The sequence below is a fragment of the Macrobrachium nipponense genome, chromosome 35, assembly GCF_015104395.2.
Source record: "Macrobrachium nipponense isolate FS-2020 chromosome 35, ASM1510439v2, whole genome shotgun sequence".
In the NCBI taxonomy this organism is placed as follows: domain Eukaryota; kingdom Metazoa; phylum Arthropoda; class Malacostraca; order Decapoda; family Palaemonidae; genus Macrobrachium; species Macrobrachium nipponense.
The window spans coordinates 8350745-8368351 of record NC_061096.1 but is presented as its reverse complement, the minus strand read 5'-3'; the positions used below and the strand labels follow the sequence as shown (position 1 = coordinate 8368351).

The window sequence follows — 17607 nt, the reverse complement described above, 5'->3', positions numbered from 1 at the left end:
TCAGGTTTGTAGCTATGAAAAATACAAATTTTCTTAGAAAATTTGTCATTTTTCCATTTTTCAGGCAGTGTTGTTAAAGCAAACCCTTTTAATTAGCATTATGTATTTGTCCAACAGTCAACTCTTCTTCTGTGGTTAAAAGCAGCTTTCCAAGCCAAGGCTGAATTCCTTGCCTGAGGGTTGGCTCTCAGACTTTGCCTACACTTTATGGTGTACAATACGCTGCCTTTTTTGGATACAGCAACCACCTCCCACTTGGACAATAGTTTTCTAACCCAAAATGCTAGGCTAATTTTTCTGTGACTGCCTTTAGCTCAGTGTCATGTATAAGGATTTGTACAGTACAGTGCTTTTTCAGCTACAGTTTCCTTAGCTGCTTTTGCATTGGTTCTGTCTTGTAAAGCATCAGATGTATGCCCCACATATTTATTTATAAAGGAATGAATTATATCTTTTTCTTTGTTAACCCTCTTAAGCCGGAGCCCTAAAAATCAAAACGTCTCCCGTATGCCGGGCCTGGTTTGAGTGAGCGCGGAAGTGGAAACAAAAAATAATTTTTTTCAAAAAATTACAGCGCGCGTACTTTTGAAGATTAAGAGTTTCATTTTTGGCTCCTTTTTTTGTCATTGCCTGAAGTTTAGAATGCAACCATCAGAAATGAAAAATAATATCATTATATATGTAAATAATGCGATATATGGTAGCGAAAAAAAAAAAATTCATACATAATTGTCATTCAAATCACGCTGTGCAGAAAACGGTCAAAGCTAACCAGTTACTTTTTTTTTGCGTTGTATTGTACACTAAATTGCGATCATTTTGATATATAATACATTGTAAAACAATAAAAGTAACACCGGAAAAATATTATCACAAAATGATGTACGAATTCGTAACGCGCGGACGCAAAAAAATATTTTTTTCAAAAATTCACCGTAATTCTAAATAATGTTCTAGAGACTTCCAATTTGTTTCAAAATTAAGACAAATGATTGAATATTACGATACTGTAAGAGTTTAGATTAGAATTGCAGAGTTTCGACCATTCGGACGAGTTAAATTTGACCGAATGTCGAAATTTTAATATATATATTTTTTCATATGCTCATATTTCGAAGATGGAAAAAGCTACAACCTTCAATTCATTTTTTATTGTATTCTTCATGAATTTGCGCACATTTTGATATATGAAACTCTATAAAAAGGCTAATATGAAAAGGAGCAAATATTAGGATAATGCCATGTACGTATTTCGGAGACTTGCGGCCGCGAATCGGCGCGCGGAGTGAAGGTAAATATATTTTTCAAAAATTCACCATAAATCACAAATATTGTTTTAGAGACTTCAAATTTGTTTCAAAATGAAGAAACATGACGGAAATATTACTAGGCCGTAAGAGTTTTAGCTTACAATTGCGTTTTTCAACTATTTCGGTAGAGTCAAATTTGACCGAACGTGGTTTTTTTTCTATTATCGTGATTTATATGCAAATATTTCGAAAAAAGAGAAAAGCTACAACCTTCAATCATTTTTAGTTGTATTCTACATGAAATTGCGCACATTTTCATATATAAAACTTTATGAAACAGCTAATTTTAAATGGTGCAAACATTTCGACAATCGCACAAAAAAATTCTGATTTTTTCGGAAGAGTTACCGCGGCGAACGTAATTTTTTTTTTTTTTCATAAATTCACCATAAATCAAAATATTGTGCTAGAGACTTCCAAGTCGTTGCAAAATGAAGGTAAATGAATGAATATTACTAGAATATAAGAGTTTTAGCTTACAATTGCGTTTTTCGACATTTCGGTAGAGTCAAAGCTGACCGAAAGTTGAAATTTTTGCACTTAACGTTATTTATATGAAAATATTTCAAAACTGATAAAAGCTACAACCATGGGTTGTCTTTTGTTGTATTGTGCATGAAACTTGCGCACCCATTTCCATATATAAAACTTTATGTAACGGCAAAATTTAAAAGGGTGCAAAACATTAGGACAATCGCACGAAAAAATTTATCGGAAGAGTTTCGCACGAACGTAAGGAAAAAGTTTTTCATAAATTCACCATAAATCGAAATATTGTGCTAGAGACGTCCAATTTGTTGCAAAATGAAGGCAAATGATTGAATATTACTATAATATAAGAATTTTAGCTTACAATTGCGTTTCTCGACCATTTCTGTAGAGTCAAAGTTGACCGAAGGTTGAAATTTTTGCACTTATCGTTATTTATATGAAAATATTTCAAAATTGATAAAAGTAACAATCATGAGTATTTTTTAGTTGTATTGTGCATGAAATTGCGCACATTTTTCATATATAATACTTCATGTAAAGGATAATTTAAAATGGTGCAATAATTATGTCAAAGTGACGAAATAATTTCCGAGATGTGTCACTGATACTTTTTAGTGCGATAAGAAAGAAATTCGCGCGCTTGCGCGCCCTGCGTAGCGATTGTAAACAAAACAACGCCTTGATCCGTGAACTCCCAGCATCCCCCAAGGCGCGTGATACAAAAGTTTTCGGCTGGTAGGCCTATAAGTATTTTTCCGCTAATTTTTAAAAAAACTTTTTTGAGCCGACGTATGATACGTCCAATCGGCATACGGGAGACATTTTGACTCGACGTTTAATACGTCCAATCGGCGTAAGAGGGTTAATATACTTCACACGTTGTTTGTCTGTGATTGTAGACTTTTTTTTGGAGGGGTATATAGTATTAAATACAATACAGGTACAGCAGTTGAGAAGATAACTTTTATTAGAGCATGAGGGGAGCAACAACTACGTATTTGGTACTTAAGCACTTTGCTGAGGGATGTAAGCTCTTAGTATGTACCATCTTGCTTGTAAGTTTCAGAATGACTACCAAGCATGCCAAATTTAAGATTTGGTTAATGCTTTCAAGTACTTCAGACACTGTATGTTGATGCTGAAATTTTTATTACCAAGTCTGCTGCATTTTCCCTTGTCATCCTCAAAATGATCTCAACGATATGAAATGTATTACATAACAATGATAAATAAAAGCTCATACAAAGTGCTACCTATGTTAGTTCTGGATGTCAGCCTAATGGTCTTGATTAAAATACCATTAAGCACTGTTGACTTTGGTAATGACAGTATTAATTCTTAATCATGATTTGGGCCAATATGTAATTTGATTTTACTACATTCAGCATATAATAATGTATATTTTGGTGGAAGTGCTAATAATTGGCTTTGAAACTTTTACTTGAATCGGTATACTGTTATAGTCTTTACCTTTGGAAAATTTCATTAACCCTCTTACGCAGATTGGACGTATTAAACGTCGAGTCAAAATGTCTCCCGTATGCCGATTGGACGTATTATACGTCGACTCAAAAAAGTTTTTTTTTTAATTCGCGGAAAAATACTTATAGGCCTACCAGCCAAAAACTTTTGAATCACTCGCCTTGGGGGATGCTGGGAGTTCACAGATCAAGGCGTTGTTTTGTTTACAATCGTTACGCAGTGGCGCAAGCACGAATTTCTTTCTTATCGCACTAAAATGTATCAGTGACACATCTCAAAAATTATTTTGGTCACTTTGACATGATTTTTGCACCGTTTTAAATTATCCGTTACATGAAGTATTATATATGAAAATGTGTGCAATTTCATGTAGAATACAACAAAAAAATACTCATGATTGTAGCCTTTAGCAATTTTGAAATATTTTCATATAAATAACGATAAGTGCCAAAATTTCAACCTTTGGTCAACTTTGACTCTACCGAAATGGTCGAAAAACGCAATTGTAAGCTAAAACTCTTATATTCTAGTAATATTCAATCATTTGCCTTCATTTTGCAACAAATTTGACACGTCTAGCACAAATATTTCGATTTATGGTGAATTTATGAAAAAACTTTTTCCTTACGTCCGCGTGGTAACTCTTCAGATAAATTTTTTTGTGCGATTGTCCTAATGTTTGCACCATTCTAAATTTGCCGTTACATAAAGTTTTATATATGGAAATGTGCGCAATTTCATGCACAATACAACTAAAAACAACCCATGGTTGTAGCTTTTATCAGTTTTGAAATATTTTCATATAAATAAAGTATGTGCAAAAATTTCAACCTTCGGTCACTTTGACTCTACCGAATGGTCGAAAAATGCAATTGTAAGCTAAAACTCTTATATTCTAGTAATATTCAATCATTTTAACTTTATTTTACAACGAATTGGAAGCCTCTAGCACAATATTTCGATTTATGGTGAATTTAAAAAAAAAAAAAAAAAACATTTTCCTTACGTCCGCGCGGTAACTCTTCCGAAAAAAATCAGAAATTTTTTCTTGCGATTGTCGAAATGTTTGCACCATCTGAAATTAGCCGTTACATAAAGTTTTATATATGAAAATGTGTGCAATTTCATGTAGAATACAAAAAAATTGATTGAAGGTTGTAGCTTTTCTCTTTTTTGAAATATTTGCATATAAATCATGATAAATGAAAAAAAAAACCACGTTCGGTCAAATTCGACTCTACCGAAATAGTCGAAAAAGGGCAATTGTAAGCTAAAACTCTTACAATGTTACAATCTAGTAATATACATCATTTATCTTCATTTTGAAACAAATTCGAAGTGTCCTAGCACAATATTTAGATTTATGGTGAATTAAAAAAAAAACTTACTTTCCCTCCGCGCGCCGATTCGCGGCCGCAAATCTCCGAAATGCGTACGTCGCATTCTCCTAATATTTGCTCCTTTTCATATTAGGTGTTTTATAGAGTTTCATATATGAAAATGTGCGCAAATTTATGAAGAATACAAACAAAAACATTTGAAGGTTGTAGCTTTTCTCACTTTTGCAATATTTGCATATAAAAAAATATATATATAAAAATTTCAACATCGTCAATTTTTAACTCGTCCGAAATGGTCGAAAACTGCAATTCTAAGCTAAAACTTTCTTACAGTATCGTAATATTCAATCATTTGTCTTCATTTTGAAAGAAATTGGAAGTCTCTAGAACAATATTTAGTTTGTTCATGAAACTTACCTGTCAGATATATATATAGTAGCTGTATTTTCTCAAGTCCGACAGAATTTCAAAAACTTCCGGCAGGCACGCAGTGGTCGGCCAGGTTGGTAGTACCCATTTCCCGCACCGCTGGGAGGCGGGTATCAGGAACCATTCCCATTTGTACCAAATCTTGAGGATGAAACATTAGATAGATTAATACTTTTAGATTCATTAAAGAAAAGGTAAAATAATGGTTAAGGAAGACTGCGAAGTGATATGAAGGGTCCACCCCCCCAAGCAGGAAAGACAAAAGTCAAACTACAAAATAGCCAAGATAAAGTTCAGTGGCCAAACCTTACCCTTAAAAATTAAAATGCTAGGATTAAATAGGGAACTAAGACCTTATGTTCCTAAAACTATGCGATGCAAGAACTGTTGCAAATATGGTCCATACAGCAATTAAGGGCAGGAATATTTATAGATGTGCCTTTTGCGGCTCGCAGGACCATAAAAACACGATGGGACTGTGGCCAACCCAAATGCGTAAATTGTGGATTAGAACATCATGCCTGATCTAAATTGTGTGCGTTCTATATCTACAATACCAGAACTTAAATTACTACAAGAACGAACTGGAATGACGATAAGAGAAGCAAAGTTAGAACTGAAAGTGAGAGGATTAAATGACCCAGCTAAGAAATTTAGGTATGCAGACACCTCAAAGTCAAGCAATACCAGAACTGAGACAAATGATAATAATAGAAATAAAGAAATACCACCACAAAAAATACAAGATGAAAAGAACTCTTCAAAACACCTACATAATATCACGACTGTGGAAATCGATTTACTCTTTATCGGAAATTGAAATAGATAATGACATAGAGGAAAACAAAGAAGAATTAAAATCACAAGAATGTGAAAAACAGATAATACTACTCGAAAGAGGCAACTGGATAAGACCCCACTAATTCCACCAAACAAGTCTGTAAAAAGATAAATAACCCACCAATCTCGCCGAAGCTAAAAGTCAGAAACAAAACACTAATATTCCACTGTTCTCCCATAGTAACAATTAGTACCTCTAGGAACTGAAATCACAAAATTCAGATGAAATGGAAAAACCAAAATACAGGTTCACTACAGTGAAAACGGAAAGAAGAAATTCAACCATCACCAATTATAGGCGCCACAGGAAAAAAACAAAACAAGGAAAAACAACAAACTGAGAAACATGAAGATACATGCGGCTGCAATAATGCTTTATAGCAATGTGCCACAAAAATAAGACTATAACTAAAGACAGCCTAACCAACACCATAAGAAATTTCATGAGGAATAGGAGTAAGGAAAAAAAACAAACATCAAATCTCATGAAGAAGGTTGTATGTGTATTGAAACACTTAGAATATTACAAAGAAAAAACACATCAGTGTTGTAGATAATATTCTAAAGAAAATCAAAATGGAAAAATCAAATCAAGATAGTAAAAAAGTAACAGTTAGCAAAAGTAAGATTCAAACTACAACAAAAAATGAATCAAGACCTACAAAAATACAAATTGCGTTATAAAAAAAAAAAAAATTTTAAAGAAAATATCAGCTCAATAATCTAGGGTAATTTGACCACTTATATTACACCATTCAATCGTTATATAATTCAATGGAATATAAATGGATTATAACGAGAATGCACTTAGGGGAAGTCCAACGACTTATTAGCGAACATGAACCAATGATTATATGTATAACAACACATAGGAAAACGTGTTCCAAAAATAGGTAAATATCTATTAGCACAAACATCACAGGAAAATGAAAATAATTTAGGAACAGCAATATATGTCCATAATAAAATTATATACGACAAATTAGATATAGATTACACTGAATTGCAAATTTCAGCAATAACAGTGATAGAAAATAATGTGTTTGATATAATTAACTTATACAATCAGCCTAATAAAAAGTATTGATTTAAACAGAAATTACAGAAAAATAATAAAAGAGTTTAAGAATCCCAATAATTTAATTGTAGGAAGATTTTCCAATGCGCATAACTCAATATGGGACTATAACAACATTACTCCAGATAAAGATGGAGCAAAAATAGAAAACTTAATGAACGCTAATAATCTTTGTTGTCTGAATGACAGCGAAGTAAATACATATTATTCCAGAACCCATGGAACATTTTTCCACAGTAGATGTCACCCTTGTTCAACAAATATAGTTGACAGACTAGATTGGAATATATGTGATGACTCCTACTCAAGTGACCATTTTCCCATAATAATATCCTTATTAAATAATGAACCAAAACCATATTCTCCACATTACAACATGCAAAAAGCAGATTGGGACATTTTTTTACTTTCATACCGATAAAATACCGCCCTATGATTATTTGAGAAAATCACAATGAGACGAACAATTTCATTGTTTCCTTCATTAAAAAGGCAGCAGACAAAGCTATTCCTCATTCAAAACCCCATAATAAAAAACTTAAAAGTCCCCTGGTGGTCAGATGATCTAACTGAATTAGTACGAGAAAAAACACTCTCTAGCAAGAAGGTAGATACTCTAAACAGAAGATTCAATAAAGTTAATAAATCAAAACCATTCACAGAAGAAAAAATATATTAAAAATGACATTTTACTATTAGAAATAGATGTATTCAAAACCTTTATTATAATAAAATATCAGCCAAATTTAGAAAAGAAGTAATAAAAGGTAAAATAATAATCTTGGAGGTCCTATGTGTCAGAAATAACAAGCGAAACATCCATTCAAAAAGTATGGGAAAAAATCAGAAAAATAAATGGAACAAACATTAGACCACCCAGCACAAAGCTATATTAGATATGGAAAAATAAAATTTAGATCCCTTCGAAATAAGTAAAATACTTTGGGGCAAGTTTTGCCAAAATAAGTAGTGACGAAAATCTAGACAAAACATTTTAAAAAGTAAAAAACAAAGCTGAGTCTATTATACTTAATTTTGAGACAAAGGAAGAAGATATATATTATAATAAAAGTTCAATATGGAAGAGTTAGAATATGCTCTCTTGAACAGTAATAAATCTGCCCTGGAGGAGATGATGTTTGCTTTGAGATGATTTGCCACCTAGCACCTTTGGCAAAATCATACTTATTAAAATTTTACAATCAGTTATGGCTCCAGAACTTGTTTCCAGACAAATGGCGAAATGCAATAATAATTCCTATACCCAAACCCAGGAAAGATGCTAGTAATGTGAATAATTATAGACCTATCACATTAACAAGTTGTATATGCAAGTTATTGGAGAAAATGGTAAATGCACGACTTACTGGCACATTCGTGAAAATCAAAATTTTAAGTCCTACACAGTTTTTGGTTCACAACTTACTAGGTCCTACATTAGATTCTCTGTGTAGTTTGGAAGACCATATACGTAGAGGATTTGAAAGAAAACAAATTACAAATTAGCTGTCTTCTTTTTTGCATTCAAAAGGCATACGACACTACATGGAGGTATGCAATATTAAAATCTTTACATAATAATAACATCCGCGGCCATCTTCCTAAATTTATTAAAAACTTTATGACTGACCGCACTTTTCAGGTGAGAATAGATAATGTTTTTTCCAAAATATTTCCACTTGAAAATGGAGTACCACAAGGTAGCGTCCTTAGTGGTACTTTGTTCACATTGGCAATTAACAACATCAGTAACATGCTACCGGTTTGGAATTAAGAGTAATTTGTATATGGAGATTTTGCAATATATTACACAGCATCACGCATAAAACATGCAGAAAGAATGATTAATAAAACTCTAATAAAAATAGATGAGTGGGGGGCCTCATCAGTTAGGATTTAGATTTTTCCATAGAAAAAACCCAAGCAGTCATTTTTTATAAAAGTAAAATTTGGAAAAAAAGGTGAAGAAGCAGAATTAAAAAATGAAAAACCAAACCAATAATAACAAAAATTAGCCAAACTGCAAAATTTCTTTTAGAGGTTTGAATATTTGATGCACACCTCAACTGGAAAGCCATATAACTTACATAAAATCGAAATGCAAAAGAGCATTAAACCTAATTAAAAAACACTCTCACACAAATTGGGGAGCTGATAGACATACTCTTACTATTACTTTATAAAGCACAGTGCTATCAATTATTGATTATGGAAGTGAAATATACGGGTCAGCTTCAGAAAGCAGCACTGAAAATATTAGACCCAATTCACAACGAAGGCCTAAGAATATGCACAGGAGCTTTTAGATCCTCACCAGTCTCCTCTGTACAAGTTGGAAATGTGGCGAACTGCCACTATCCCTCCATAGAGAATTCATACCTTGAAAAGTGCATTAAGAATCAAAGCAAGTGATTCACCAACTAAAAGTCTATTTGAGTTAAGGGATGTCTTTATAAACAATCATTCACCACCTTTCCCAATTAGAGCTAATAGACTGTTAGAGTCTTAAATATAAATATACAAGTACCTCCAATAGTAAAGTTACCACCCCATTGGACTATGATTAAAGTAAAGACTTGCACTCACTTGAAATATTTATCAAAAAGTTCCGTATGTACCCCAGAACACCATAAACAAAAAACCTAGAACATATAAGACAAAAAAGTTCACATTATGCAATATATACCGACTGGGTGCCAAATTGCAACATGGCGTAGAATATGCAGCTATATCGCAGAACAAAACATATCAATTTTCTTTACCCAATCATGCCTCAGTCTTCACAGCAGAGTTGTGTGCAATTAAAGTAGCTATCAAAATTATAAAGCAAACTTCAATTAATAATTTTGTGATTTTTAGTGACTCGAGAAGTGCCATAGAAGCTCTTCAGAATTACAATCCAAAAAATAATATTGTACAGCAAATTCAATTTGAACTCCACAAAATTATATAAAAATGGCAAAAATATTGAAATATGTTGGATCCCTGCTCATGTGGGGATGAATAGGAAATGAAGAGGCTGATAAAGCAGCTAAAGAAGCAGTCCAAATGAGAAAAGCAAATGAAATTTTGTAAACATCCCCCACCAGTGATTATATAAGATATATAAAAAACAATAATTGTAAATAAATGGCAAAACGTATGGGCTGAAGAGCCTGAAAATAATAAATTTAAAACAAATAAAACAGGATGTTAACAAATGGAGTTCAGATATCAAAGAGAGAGACATGCTCAAGTAATCCTGACACGCCTCCCCGTATAGGCCACACTCGTCTGACACACGGGCACTTGAGAGCAACCCGCGCGACCCTGCTCCAGAGTGTTCAGAGTGCAAGGAGTTGGTAACAGTCGGACATGTCTTGTGCGAGTGTCCAAAGTATGACCAGCAGAGACTGTCAACTTTTGGAAATAAAACAATAAAAGAAATTTTTTTTGACAGAATCTTTTACATTTTCAGTAGTTCCAATTTGACTTTTCTGAGGAACTGTAATTTAATTGATAAAATATAAGTTTTTTTTAGTGAATTTAAAAAAAAAATTCAAAAATTTAAAACTTAATTCCGAATTTTAATATACCGTTTTAGTATGTATGTAAGAGAACATGAGTAAATGTATTTATTGTGTGTGTTCTAGTATGAAAGCGTTTGCCTTTGTGCAATTTTTTTTATTTATCCTGAATGACCAATTTGGTCCCAGTTCTGGCCTAAGGGCTAGACCTGGCCATTGTTTTATCTAATCCTTCGGGCCAGCCTAGGAGAGCTGAAAATCAGCTCAGTGGTCTGGTAAAACTAACTTTTATAATAATAATAATAACCATTCCATTCTATTCATAATTTTTCTGTCGCCGGTGCTGGAAACACCTGTTTTCAGTACCTCCGTCTTTAGGATTTTGGAAACTTCGGATTTTGGAAACTTCATTGCCGCTAAGTATCCTAATTGTCGGGTCTCTCAAGTTTTAGCTACATAAAACTAAAGAAGTCGAAGTCCTTCGGGACAATCTGCAGTGTTCCGAAAAAGACCAGACTTGCCCATATCAAAGAACACCCTGGCTTTAGTGTTGAGGAGTTCTTTCAAAAAGGCTCCTTCATTGTGTTTGCACAAGATTTGATATCTTTTGATCTGAATGCTCACGAGGTGAGTCGCGGCCTCGAAGCATTTCAACAGAGCAGTGGCACTCAGTAACATACTGAGTACCACGTTTTAGCAAAGCAACTCTGTGTTCGCTTCACACTTCCTGCGGGATGTGAAGACGGCATATGAGATCTGCTGCTCGCTAGGGCCATACGTGTCTGCAGACACAATCTTGGGGGCAAGAAGTACCACTCATCTATCCTGTAGAAAATGGTTAGGAAGAGCTCTTATTTTTAGTTATTGAGTTGCCGCCAATGGCGACTTCTTAACTCATTAAGCCTTAGTTAAAACACCTTAACTTTGGCTAGGTTGGTCAGGTGGGTATATATATATATATATATATATCTATATTTATTTTACTTCTTAGCCCTCATGGTATGGTCAATATGGTCTAGTCACATTGTGGTCACGCACCGTTGACAGATCATCTGGAGTGCACCAGCTTTATAGGTCTCTACCTCGCTGGCAACTCTAGTAAAGCAGAAGCAGACTTTGGTGACAGTAATCACGAAGTCAGCTATGCTAACAGGTGGAACCAAGATGTAAATCATCTGCATGCATTTGTTTTCCCAAATCCTTCTATTTCTGTCCCTTCCCACCTCCAACGTGGGATTCAGCTATATATATATCTGACAGGTAAGTTTCATGAACAAAATGATATTGTTATGATACAATAAAGTTTGTTCATACTTACCTGGCAGTATATATAATCAAGTACCCACCCACCTCCCCTCAGGGGACAGTGGAAATAAAAATTATGAATAGAAAAATGGGAATGGTTCCTGATACCCGCCCTCCCAGCGGCGGGAATGGGTACTAACCACTTGGCCGACCTCTGTGTGTGCCGGAAGTTTTTGAAATTCTGTCGGACTTCAGAAAATACAGCTATATATATATCTACCAGGTAAGTATGAACAAACTGTATTGTATCATAACAATATCATATTTATAGTGAATTTTTGAAAAAAACATTTTTATTATGTCCGCGCGTTACGAATTCATGCATCATTTTGTGATATTTTTTCTGTGTTGCTTTGATCGTTTTACATGTGTTATATATCAAAATGATCGCAATTTAGTGTACAATACAACAATAAAAAGTAACTAACGTTTAGCTTTAAACTGTTTTTCGCACAGCTCGATTTGAATAGAATTATGTATGAATTTTTTTTTTTCGCTGCCATATATCGCATTATTTATATATGATAATGATTTTTTTTTTCACAATTTTTGATAGTTGCATACTAAACTTCAGGCAATGACAAAAAAAGGAGCCAAAAATTAACTCTTAATCTTGAAAACTAAGCGCGCTGTGATTTTTAAAAAAAATTATTTTTTCCGCTTCCGCGCTCACTCCAAACCCGCCTCGGCATACGGGAGACATTTTGGTTTTTAGGGCTTCAGCGTAAGAGGGGTTAATAATTTATCCTTCCTTTTAACTTTTATATCATGACAGAGTTATTTTGAATGTGCTTTCACAATTATAGGTGCTGGACAAAAGTTTGGCTACAGAGTTGGAAACATTATGTGATGATCCTTATGTAGCTGATAACCTGGACTTCCAGTTAGCAATTGCTCGTACTTGCACAGCATTGGCTCACACATCTCACCCTCGTCTTATTCACCAGTGTAAGTTAATTATTAATGGAAGTTTTATTCTTGTTTTTCCCTAGTTTTAACAGTCAGTATATTTATGTAATGAATATAAGAAATAATTGGCATAAAAGCTAGAAAAAAAAGAAACTCTTGTTTAAGTATCAGAAATTCTGTAGCATTCTGCCCAAGAGTATTGTAGTATCTAAATTCTCAAGCATGAAGGGACACCTCAAGTCAAGTGGACAACTATACTATGACAATTGATTTTTTGTCTTTTCCAGTTCTTTTACCCCGAATGTGTCGTCTAGCTATTGATGGCAGGCACTAGGTGAAGAGGAATGGTTAGTGCTTGGCTTGTGTCTCTTGGAGGCCTACTCTGCTCTCACTTGCTGTCAGTTGCCTGATCATGTTATAGCTCACTTTGTCGTGCCTCCTCTCAATCAGGTAAATAGAGTAATGTTAGCGTAATGAAGAATGTCTTGCAGAATGTTAAAATTCTCTCTCTCTCTCTATCTCTCTCTCTCTCTCTCATCTCTCTCTCTCATCATCTCTCTCTCTCTCTCTCTCTCTCTCTTTAATATTTATATATATATATATATATATATATATATATATAGGATATATATATATATATATATATATATATATATATATATATTATAGTTATATATAGCGCTGAATGACCCTATGGGTCCCCAGTGCTTGGCTTTGTGCCAGAATCACTATTCTATAGTATATAAATACACACACACACACACACATATATATATATATATATATATATATATATATATATATATATATATATATATATATATAACTAATGGGTTATGTAACGAATCATAAACATCTCTTATAATTGACAACCACTTATCAAAGAGCTGACATAAAAAAACAACGAGTTTAACGTAACAAACAAACTGACAGAAACAACTCGAGTTTTAATGTAAAGGAAATCGGACACAGTTGTTTTGCAATTTTTATTTTATTTAATTTATTTAGTTTACCATTGTATATGTACCCTTGTTTTTACACTTACGTACAAAATGAAAATAGTAATTCTAGTAATAATTTTTTTTCAGCAACTAAGAAATGATTCTCCCAATTCTTTCAGTAGTAGGTTCAATCAGCTGGTTCTGAGAACATAAACATTTGCCTAGCCTACATAAATGCGAAAGGCAGATTATTTGGTGATGATGATTTGACATAATAATAATACAGTATAAATGGATTCTGTAAGTAAAATGTCTGTTTCAGTGCCATTACCTTTATCTGAAATACAGCTGTAAGCCTATTTGACTTATGCAAACAGATACTGCAAGTTGTAAGCACCTAACCAACCTAGGTCAGTTAGTTTGCAGCAACACATTTTGTATCTTGTGTTATTTTAGTACAATAGTAACAACTGATTAAGGAAGTTGCTGTATTTTAGTACAATATTGTAACAACTGATAAGGAAGTTGCTGTATAAAAGTACATTAATGGTGATAAAATCATAGCAGGCTGTGGTTAAACACATGTAAGTTACTGACCTACCGAACTGTGTGAGAGAGAGATATAGTAGGGGTTGCATTTGGTTTTGAGAGAGTATTTATGTAGTACATTTTCTTATACATTTGTGGGGAAAAGGTAGATAATTGCCTTTTGCATCAAGTTTCATTTTAAAGTGGAGTGAATGATGTTTGTAAGGATATTGAGTGTTTACAGTTATGCCGTATTGATAAGGTAAGCTTTGCACCTTTGGAAAGAAATCTCATTTTTCTAATAATGCTATGGTCGATAGTGAAAAAAAATTTTGTGCTATACTGACTGCTCTTTGTTTAAACACTGTAGTAAAATTAGATGTTGGCAGTTTTTACCAACTCAGAGTAGTACTTGTTTGTGTAATGAAAACTCTCGAAAAGGTAAAATACTTTTGAACCAAACTGTAAAAAATAGCTTCTTTGACTTTTTTTTTAAGAGTAAATCAATTATTTGTTCCAAAAAATTCATATTAAGCACTGAATATTTATTCAAAATAGCTGTCTTTCTCATTGCATCAATTGAATAATTTTCAAAATATGAGTAAAGGATAAATTTCATTGTTTTGTATTATAGGTTCTTATAGTATTTGTGTATAGACATAAAAAATGCATTTTCTATAAGTTTTCATATTTCCACTCCCTGAGAAAAATCCACAAATTCTTATGTTGATCTTGAAAATGAAATACTGTATGTGCATTTATTTCTTACAGCTTCAAAAGACAATGGGCTCTGCATCTTTTGAGCATATGGAGACTATCACAGATTTGATAAAAGAATACAGCCTGCGAACTCAGTCTTCTCAGGGTTTTGAGAGGTAAGCTTTCATTTGTAATGTATGTTATTGTACACACATTATTATTATTATTGTGCAAAATTATGGTTGATTCAGCTGCATTAATCTTATACAGGACACTCTCAAGTCTATGTAATGTTAACTTTTCAGTGTTGCTTAGGCTGGTAAGCAATGTGCCAACGCAGGACATGTCAAAAAATGGTGTATTCAGGGGCAATTATTATTCTGCATGAATAATACTTGGGTGTAGTACATCAATCTTCTCTCTCTCTCTCTCTCTCTCTCTCTCTCATCTCTCTCTCCTCTCTCTCTCTCTCTCTCTCTCTCTCTCTCTCTCTCTCTCTCGCTATTTCTTGCTCTTTTCTTTTTATTTGCTCGCAACGTTTTGACTCAGGTTCTTCTGGTCATCTTCAAAAGGAAGGTTGGAATTGGACTGGTGCTGTTGGGTGTCCTACAGTGTTTTATACCAGTAGTACCAACGGGGTGCAAGGGATACTGATTTTTGGTTGCCTGGGGCCTCAAGGACTGTCTGCTATTGGACCTGCTAACTCACGTGACTCCCAAGACTGTTGTTGGAGTTGATGGTTTATCTGGTGTAGCCTTGATGATCTTCTCAAAACTCAGTTGATTTTACGGGGAATTTTCATTAACTCTTCGCTCTGTGACGTCATTCCTGGTGTTGCTGCCAATATTCTCAAAGATAACTCCCCCGATGAAGGAAGCACTGGCAGCAACACCAGGAATGGACATCATAGAGCAAAGAACCAATGAAAATTCTGCTCCCCATGACATCAACCGAGTTTTGAGATCATCTAGGCTACACCAGAGAAATCATCAACTCTAGCAACTGTCTTGAGGCAACGAGTATGCAACCAATAGTATTGTTCATCATAATAGTAATTTTGATGTCACAAATTTTATACTTTGTCTCTTCAAATGTTCTTTACTCTATATTCAATGTGACTTTTAAGTTCTTTTTTTTTACCAATAGAATGTTTCATTATAAAGTTTACCTTCTTCTTTCTCTACAAGCTTGTCACTACTTGGGGTTGCTGTAATGGTTCTTCAACACACTCTTCCATCTCCCTTGGTCCAGTGCATCCTCCTCGCTCAATCCCAACTCCACCATATCTCTCTTCACACAGTCAATCCATCACAATTTTGGTCTACCAAACCTTCTCCTACCTTGTAGTCCCATCTCCATCTTCCTTTTTGGGTGGTTTTCTTTATATGTCAATACCATATCAGTCTACTTTCCCTCACCTTGGTTGAAGCTGGTGCTATTTTGAAAGTGCCTCTAAAAAAAAAACATTGCCATCTCAACATCCTCATCTCAGTCACATCCTGTTCTTATCTCTCATCTTAGTTGCCCGTGTTTTGGAAAATATAATAGTAAAGTTTACCTGAAAGGCAGAAAACAGCTAATCATAATAGTTATTCTGTTTCCACAAACAGTGGCATGATTACTAACATGATTGTCTGGAAACTATTAAAAATGAGGTTATGGGTTTTTTTCTTTCTTTCTTTCTTTCTTTTTTATTTTATTTATTTTTGAGGATGAGCAGGACTTGTAGTGGCCGATGTCACAAGGTCATTGCTGTTAATTGGTCAGCTGCTTGTTTCTGTAAGCTGATTTTCTCCACAATGATTACATGCCCAACCATCATATCATAGTTTAACTGGACCACCATGTTATGTTCATTTAGTCTTTGAGGTACAGTAGTACCTCGAGATACGAAATTAATCCATTCCGTGGGCACCTTTCGTATCATGAGGTTTTCGTGTCTTGGAGGACCACATTTTACATGTAAAATGGCTATCCGTTCCAAGCCCTCCAAAAAACACCCCAGTAAATTTCATAATAAAGGTAAATTGACCTATAAAACAATGAAATACTACAACAATTGGGACCATTCAATACGTAACTTAATACGTAATAAAAATGCAAAACTGTTAAATACAAAGGTGTATATTAGTGTACAAAGAAATATTATTACTGTAACGTAAAATGTGGAAGCTTACCTTTTGAGTGAGGCTATCTCCGAAAGTGGCGGCAGAGGAGGAGGACAAACGGCAGATACGTACACTTAACTTTACGAAACATAAAAAAATGTCAGAAAAACAAACTAAACTTTACTAAACACATTAACAAAACTGTAACACTTAACTTTACAAAAAACTTAAAATAAAATTAATTTTGTCTTTTTTTTATTTTTATGTTTCTTTTTACTTTTTTATGCTTTACGTAATTTCAATTTCTTCACCATCGAATGGAAGCCAGTCCATTTACGGAATTTTTCGAACCACCCATGAGAAGCCTTGAACTCTGGGGTTGCCGTTGATGTCCCCTCTCTGCCGGCATCTTCGGCTTTGTGCAATCAAATCGCCGAAAAATAGCGCTGGCCTTCTGGCAGATTGCCGTCTCGGTTTATCGTATCAGCTATCGCCATCGATTTCTTTGTCCCTCGGATCCAGACAAGAAGCAGCCTTTCCATTTCATTATGCACATGGCTCCTCTTGTTGGACAAAATAGTCACGCCTGGAAGGTGTAGCTGCTTTTGATGGCTTCCTTCTGCTTAAGGATGGTGCCTAT

The 17607-nt window shown here is 34.1% G+C and overlaps 1 protein-coding gene across 1 annotated transcript in view; it reads left to right on the top strand.

Annotated features, from left to right (window-relative positions):
• Positions 1–15054, top strand: part of LOC135208280 (RAB11-binding protein RELCH-like) — a 231746-nt gene extending 216692 nt beyond the window's left edge. Inside the window, 4 exon segments of the mRNA XM_064240384.1 lie at positions 12589–12730; positions 12979–13022; positions 13025–13141; positions 14932–15054. Coding sequence (XP_064096454.1) covers positions 12589–12730; positions 12979–13022; positions 13025–13141; positions 14932–15039 — 411 coding nt within the window. The 3' untranslated portion in view covers positions 15040–15054.
• The last annotated feature ends 2553 nt before the right edge of the window (positions 15055–17607 follow it).